Source organism: Octodon degus, unplaced genomic scaffold (assembly GCF_000260255.1).
Source record: "Octodon degus isolate 3935 unplaced genomic scaffold, OctDeg1.0 scaffold00046, whole genome shotgun sequence".
Lineage (NCBI taxonomy): Eukaryota > Metazoa > Chordata > Mammalia > Rodentia > Octodontidae > Octodon > Octodon degus.
In genome coordinates this window covers 9253824-9261758 of record NW_004524622.1, presented here as the reverse complement: position 1 = coordinate 9261758, position 7935 = coordinate 9253824, and the positions used below count along the sequence as shown (strand labels likewise).

The 7935-nt window shown below is 41.3% G+C and overlaps 1 protein-coding gene across 1 annotated transcript in view; it reads right to left on the bottom strand.

Annotated features, from left to right (window-relative positions):
* Positions 1 to 290: 290 nt before the first annotated feature.
* Positions 291 to 7935, bottom strand: part of Cpeb3 (cytoplasmic polyadenylation element binding protein 3) — a 239286-nt gene continuing 231641 nt past the window's right edge. Inside the window, exon 11 of the mRNA XM_004632058.2 lies at positions 291 to 3003. Coding sequence (XP_004632115.1) covers positions 2776 to 3003 — 228 coding nt within the window. The 3' untranslated portion in view covers positions 291 to 2775. The remainder of the gene's footprint in view (positions 3004 to 7935) is intronic.

Genomic DNA, 7935 nt, shown 5'->3' with positions numbered 1-7935 from the left:
CTCTATGTTTTAAAAAATAATTTTTTTGAAGGACCCTCTCTTTTAATATAACATTAAGAACTTGGGGACACATTTATTTACAAAACAAAAGGGAACATGTTATAATTTAATAAACTAAAAAAGTTCTCTTTAAAAAAATACAAACAGAAGAACTCTTTCACAATCCTGGTCAGTCGTGCACAATCAACGCTTGATTATAAATATACAAATTAAGGGAAAGTAGTTTCCACCCTCCAGTCACAACTCTCAGCACCAAATGGAGTTTAGTATTGTAACCTATTCTTCATGACTTTTTTTTTTGCCTTCACTTTAGCTTTATGTTGTGCAATCTTTCAGCTTTTTAAAAATCTCAGTGTTATTTTAGTACATGAAAGAGGGGTGCTTCTTCAAAAAGTTTTGCTTCTTTCACATAATTAGGTAGATTTCTGTACGTTAGATATGATCTTTAATATTATAGTTATAAAGCTCTAACTTCTTCATTTTCAAAAAACACAAATAAGCATGAAAAAAATAAAGTTACCCATCTGTTAAATCATTTTCTTGCAGAATTAAATTAATATATATTTTCTGAATAAACTTACTTAGAAAATATCATTTTCTTTCCTATATTTCAAAATTGAGGTATTGCAAAAGATCATGTCAGTCAGAAAGCATGCCTTTTTCCTTAAAAACAAACAAACAAAAAATCTCCAGCCAACTTTTGAAAACTGTCTAGAATACAAAACGTAGTAGTGCATAACAAAATTTCTGGTACAGATAAAAAACAAAAACAGAAACAGAAACAAAACCACAAACATATATATAAAAGCAAAACCACGTCTGGGCTGGAAAAAAACAATTATTACCAGCAAGCCCAGAGGTAACCTCAAAAGGGGAGGATTTGACAAGCATTTTTAATTTAGTAAAAAACTATTTTGTTTTTCCTTTTTGAAAACAAACTATAACTTGAGAGCCAGTAACTGCAACTAAACAACGGAGGAAAAAAACCCCAAACCAAGCAATGCTACCTCAGGACAGCACAAGGACATCACAGCACATGAAACACAGCGACTTAAAATCTATTCTGCAGTGTCATATCCAGTCAGATTGTCCCCAGAATTCCAAAACATAGGAAAAAGATTTAAAGAAAAGAGTTACATAGTCTCGCAATCATTGTGTGTGTTTATATATTACTATCTGCAGCCCAAGAGTGAATGCTAAAAAAATGTCCACGGTAGTATTAGCAGGGCTTAATTTTCTTCAAGCTTTACAGGAGAAATCCAGGGAATTCACTAACTTCTCACCCAGACAACCAACTTGCCCAGGCCGTCTCGTTTTGTACAGACACTTCTTTAGCATCACCATCACACAACTTTTAAAAAGATGTGCCTAGCTTGTCAATCTGACAACTTATCTCTAGATACTGTATATGTTTCTTAGTGTTTGTAAGCTAAGATGAGCTCTTTGGTGTTTTGGACAAGGTCTGAAACTATGTAAAATGGTGCAAGCACTAGGAGACTGGAACTAAGAGCTCATGTGTTACCTAATAATATACCAGTTATGAACCGGCAGGTTCATTAATGTCTGACACAGAGGCTTAAAACAGTTAAGTTTGATCACAGTTAGACATAATCACTTTACTATATAAAATAAATTGCACAATATATAACAGAGCACCGCAAAGTACTTCATCTACCATCCACAAGTTTGCTTTAAGAGTATCCTACACCTAGGTTTTATATTGTTGTAATATAGGTCCTTCGTGTACGGGCCCTTCCTGCTGAGAAGCAGTCCACGCGTCGAGGCATGCCTTCCTCCACTCGATTACCAATTCGTTAATGAAAAAAAATCTTTCTTTAAAAAAATGAGTATTTTATAGCTTATATAGAGTCTTAATTTGTGCATTGTGGGAAGGTTTTATACTAGACATTGGATATAAAATTTATTGCATGCAGCAACCTGATTAAGTAAACATGCAGTCAGAAATAGTGACCTTCCTTTGAAGCTTTCTGAAGTCTACTCTGTTCTCCCTCCGGCAGCTGACATCACAAAAGTGTGTTGTTGGGTTTTGTTTTTGTTTTTAATTGATACCTTAGCCTGAATAGAGTATTATGGTATTAATATACCATTTTAATAGCAGCAAAAGCTATTGCAGCATAAATTTACATAACACTAAAAGATCTAACCAAAATCTTCAGCAAAACAAAAATCAAACATGAAGGAAAAATTAAAGATCCAGCTTATGAGGTATCCTTAAAAGTCAAAATACAGAGCAACTAAAGGCTTATTTTCATTAAGGGTTATCCTTATTCTAAAAGACCCCAGCTAACAATTGTTGAATCGTGAAGTTTTTGCTACATCTGCCACCTACTCGCGAGTATTACCTTTGGTAAGTCTTGTCCTAGGGGCAACTCTCTAAGTTTCTGAAAATAAGTGCATGCTCCAGTTTAAAACAATCAGACGATAACACAACAACAAATAAAAGAATCACAGACACTAACCCGATGGCCGCTGATGAGAATGGCAGTCTATGCACTGTCACGAGTGACAGATCAGGTGTAAGAAATTAAGGTACCAAGCAGACAAACGTGTGAATCAAAGTGCAGATCAGTACCGTTATACACTCTGCAAGTTTGCATTATACTGGACACTGAGTTCAGTTATATGACTGTAAATCATAGTAATAATAAAAAGACCCATTTTCTTCTTTAAAAATCGAGAACGAATGCACAGATTTCCAAACACTGTAAGCCCTGAGGCAGTGCCCTCCTTCCCTCCTGGCGGCCCGCGGGCGGCTCAGCTCCAGCGGAAGGGCACGTGGCGCGGGCGGTCGCCTCCCTCCTTCACCAGCGGCTTGTGGAACTCGCGGCCGGCGCGCGAGTGGATGCTCGCCCAGCAGTACTCGCAGTAGTACTGCAGGCAGGTCACGTTGGCACAGAAGAACGGGGCGAACTTCCCTCCGCAGCGCGTGCCCTGGCACTCGTCGCACATCTGGTCGTCCAGCACGTATGGCTTCACTTCCACCTGGACCCGGGAGAGAGACGGAAACGTTAGGGCGCCGGGGGCGCGGCCGGGGCGCAGCGATCGGGGCTGCACCCGCGCAGGCCAGGGCGGGCTTCTCCGTGCCGCTGGCGCTGTCCGCCAAGTGGGAGTGACGTTTACGTCCGCTTCGCTAGGGGTGGAAATGGGCACAAAGGGCCACGCCGCGGCGCCGGGGAGGGGTACGGGCGGCGAGGTAGAGCCCAGGAGCTGAGCCCGCCCAGGAGGCAGGACGGAAGGGGACGCTCCTGCGGGAAGGTCGGCCGGGCGGGAACGCGGGGCGGGCCGAGGCTGCAGGCTGGGCTGGGAGCCGCCAGGAACGCGACCGCTGCGCTCCCCAGCGCCTGGCTGAGCCTCAGCTTTTCACCTTCGTGTTAGGAAAGCGACAGCCACAGCTGCCTCCAGCGGGCCTCTGGGATCAGCAAGCCCTGCGGGTGGTGCAAGCCCAGCGGGTGGTGCGGGGGCGAGGTGTGTGTGTGTGTGTACGTGCGTGCTTTTTTCTTTTATTTTCAGTACTGGGGATTCAACTCACTACTGCCTTTGCACTGAGATCCACCCCCAGCACATTTTTAATTTTTTAAGTTTGGAGCCAAGGTATCTCTGGGTGCCCAGCTGGGCTCCACCTTGTGATCGTCCCGCCTCCACCTCCCAGAGTATCAGTATTACAGGCAAGAGACCACTCCGAGTTGGAGCTGGGGAGCCTTTGTAAGCAGCAGGCTCCCTCACCCACAACGCCTGCGCAAACTGGTCTTCCTGATTTGTGCAAGTTCCCTGCCAGTGACTGCCCAGCTCAAATTCGAACTGGTCTCTTTTTATTCACCCACCCACCCAACCATCCATCCATCCACTCATATTTATTTATTTTGAGACAGGGTTTCACTCTGCAGTTCAGTTTGGCCTTCAGCTCGCTATGTCACCAAGGCTGGCCTAATCCCACCTCAGCCTCCAGAGTGCTGGGATTACAGGCAGGTGCCACCATGTCTGCACTTTGCACTTTCTTTCAACCTTAAATACTCTCCTTATATTTTCTTTCAGCCCACTCCAAAGTCTTATGCACCTACTGGGGTCCAGATTTTCTTTCCTTTACTCATAAAGTTAACAATTTAAATGGGAATAATTCAGTTGCATCTCAACATTCCCTACGTGTGTAGCCAGTACTTCTCTCTACTTTCAGAACATTTTCATCTCCTCCCAAGGCAATCCTGCACGCAAGACGCACACGCTCCCCTCGCCCTCAGTGATGGCCAATCTGCCTTGCTCCTGTCCATGGTCACCTGTTCTGCCATCACTCGAGACAGTTTATGCCTGCCCTATGTACTCATCCAAAACGAGTTCCACTGCGTACAGGCACCCACTCGCTTCCTCTGGGCACTCATTTGTTGGTGAACATTTAGGCTGTTTCCACCTTCTGGCTGTTGTTATTGATGATTTGGGCTGGCACTGAGAAACAGACTTGATTGGGCATATTCAAGTTGAACTTTTTGAGGAACTACCAAATTGTTTGCCACAGAAGCTGTACTATTTACATGCCCACCCACAAGGAACAGAGATACAATTGCCACATATTCATCAATACTTGTTTTCCATCTTAGTGATTATAACTATCCTAGTAGAGCTCACTGTAGCCTAGACCTAGACCTGCATTTCCCTAATAACAGATGACATTTAGCATCTAGCAAATGCTTGTTGGTTATTTATCTTGTTTGGAGAAATGTCTATTCAAATTCTTTGCTGATTTTTAAAATTAGGTTGTAAGGGTTTTTTAGACATTCTGGATTCTAGACCTTCATTAGATCATTGTAGCAAGACAAGACAGTGGTACACTGAGGGGATGACATGAGCTGCAGATCTTGGCAAACTCCTGGAAGTGAGTCTGTCCAGGGCATTCCAGCAACAGAACTGAGCCCCAAAGCCTGGACAAGAGATCCCAGCACTCAGAGCGAATGCTGGCCCGAACAAGCAGAACTCACACCCAGTGAGAGAAAACTTTGGGAGGAGTCAGGCCTCAGCTATTCACAAAACATGGAAATATAAAAGCAGTCGAAGGGATTCAAGTCTGGCACAAAGCAACTCTCATAATATCAAAACAAAACAAAAATCCAAACAAGGCGTGGTGGGCCACACCTGTAATCACAGCACTCTAGAAATCTGAGGGAAAAGGATCACAAGCTTGAGGACAGGCAAAGCAACTTTGTGAGACTCTGTTTCAGAATAAGAAATAAAAAGAGGGTTAAGTGCAAAGGCCCTGAGTTCCATACTGAAAAAAATGTTATTTTTGTTTAGATGTGAAAAAGGTATATTGGTTGTATATGGTCCTTCCCTTGTCTTCAGGAGTTAAATTTTTTTAAATTTGGGCCAAAGTCAATTAAAATTAATCACTTCTACATCGAGGTAGAGTTTATGAACAAAAACCAAACTATATGGGAAATACTTTAAATAATCAATAACTGGGATCTCATCTTATTAAAAAACTTGTGCACATCAAAGAAATCACCAACAAAGTAAAAAGAAAACCCACAAATTGGGGGAAAATGTTAGCCAACTGTTTCTCTGATAAAGGCTTTCTATCTAGAACATATAAACAGAAAAATCAGGCCCCCCAAATTCAAAGACCCAAAAATGGGCATCTGAGATAAATACATACTTCTTAGATGAAGAAATACAAATGGCAAATAAATATATTAAAAAATGCTTAACATCATTGGCCATTCAAGAGATGCAAATTAAAACAACACTGAGGGCCAGGTATATATACAGCTCAGTGGCATGGCACCTGCCTGGCAAGCATGAGGTCCTGAGTTTAATTCCTGGTACCAAAACCACTGAGAGATTCTATCTCACCCCAGAAAGAATGGATATTTAAGAATCTCCCCTGGCCTGCTGTGCCGGCCCTGCCCCTGGGACACACTGAGACTTGAGACTGGGTGTGGTGGCACACGCCTGTAATCCCAGATCTTGGAAGACTGTAAACAGGTGGATCACTACAAGTCTGATCTAGTAGTGAGACGCTGAACACCCTGTAGACCCCTCCCTAAAATTAAAAAAAAAAAAAAATCAATAACAAATGCTAACAAGGCTGTGGGGAAAAAGAAAACCTTCTCCACTGTTGGTAGGAGTACAGACTGGTAAAACCACTGTGAAAATCAGTGTGGAGAGTCCTCAAAAAACTATCCCATTCAACTCAGCTATTCCCTTTCTGGGTATTTTTCCAGAAATCTTGGAAACAACTCAAATGCTTATCAACTGAGGATCAGATTAAAAAAAAATGTGGTATTTTTATACATTGGAGTATTAATCAGCTATAAAGAAAAACTTGAGGTGGGCTGGGGAGATGGCTCAGTAGACTAAGCGCTTGCCTGGCAAGCATAAAGGCCTGAATTCAATCCCTGGTTCTGGAAAAAAAAAAAAAGAAAAGAAAAGAAAAGAAAAGAAAAAGAAAAACTTGAAGCTTTTATAGGTAAATGGATGCAATTAAAGACCATACTCATAAGTGAAATAAATCAGACCTGCATGTATAAACATCATATCGTCTCCCTAGCATAAGAAACTGAAAAAGTAAATAAAATCCAAAAGGTAGAGTAGATATTGTGAAAGGGAAAGAGACTGCTCAAAAGGAAAGAACAGCTAGGATGGGGAAAAGGAGAAAAGAAAGAAGGATATATATATATATATATATATATATATATATATATATATATATATATACACACACACACACAAGATAGCTCAGATAATTAAACTACCGATTTCTGTTATTGAAAGGAACAGTTAATGCCTAACCGATCAATTGCGCATGCCTGTATCTGGTGATCTGAACAGTTACCTTAGCGGTAACAATATGCAATACAAGAACTGTTGCTGATTTTCTATTATCTTGCTTTGAAACTCTGTATCTTTTTTTTTTATTCTCTTTAAAAAAACTAGCCCCTTCAGGGACTGGGGATGTAGCTCAGGAGCACAGCACATGCTTAGCACATCGGAGGCCTGGATGGACCCTTAGTACCTCCCCAAAATCATATAAAAAGATACTCATAATTATGAGTAGTCAGAAAAGAAAATACAACTTTATTCTCACATTGGCAGACATTTAAAATAAGTGGTTCTTATCCTTTGTTGATAAAAATGTAAACTAATTTTTTTTGTAAAGCAAACAAATTCTTGAACATATACAGATACAGATGACAATATACAGATATAGTTGGGCTTGGAGATACATCTCAGTGACAAGAGTACTTGCTTGGCATGTGTGAGGATTTGGACATGACCACCAGCAATGGAACACAAAACAAAACAAAACTCCCTCCATATACTCTTACCCCAACAATCCCAGTTTTGGTTATTGTTACTGAGGTAATCACATTACCTAGAAATATAACCAGCAGCAGCTTTGATGATTCATGTGAAGTATATCTGTCTCAAAACAGTCCTTAGGAGAAAAAAAAAAAAGTAGAAGCAAAAGAAATGTCTACTTACAGAAAAAATACCTGACTAAAACACAGTATATTTGCTACACAGAGTATCATGCAGCCATGAAGAAAGACAAATAGGGCTCCCCCAGGTGATTAGGAGGGTTTCCACTGCACAGGGATATTTTAAGCCCAAGTATGATGGTGGATACAAGTACCTACTGCAAACTGTAGACTACTGAACAAGTGAACGCAGGGTTGGCAACTGGAAACGGCAATGAGAATTCAGAGACACTTTCCAAGTACGCAGGCTTTCAGCTGAGCTTGGCAACATCATTACGGATGGAGATGATCTACTCAGCCTGATACTTCAGAAGCTGCACACATTGCACAGACTTACATGATAGCCTGGGAGCCAGAGAGACAGCGATGACATATGCATCAGCTTCCTTAGGGAATAATTCATTCCTCATAAGTTACCTTTACAGAAACAAGTTTTTTTTTTTTTTAA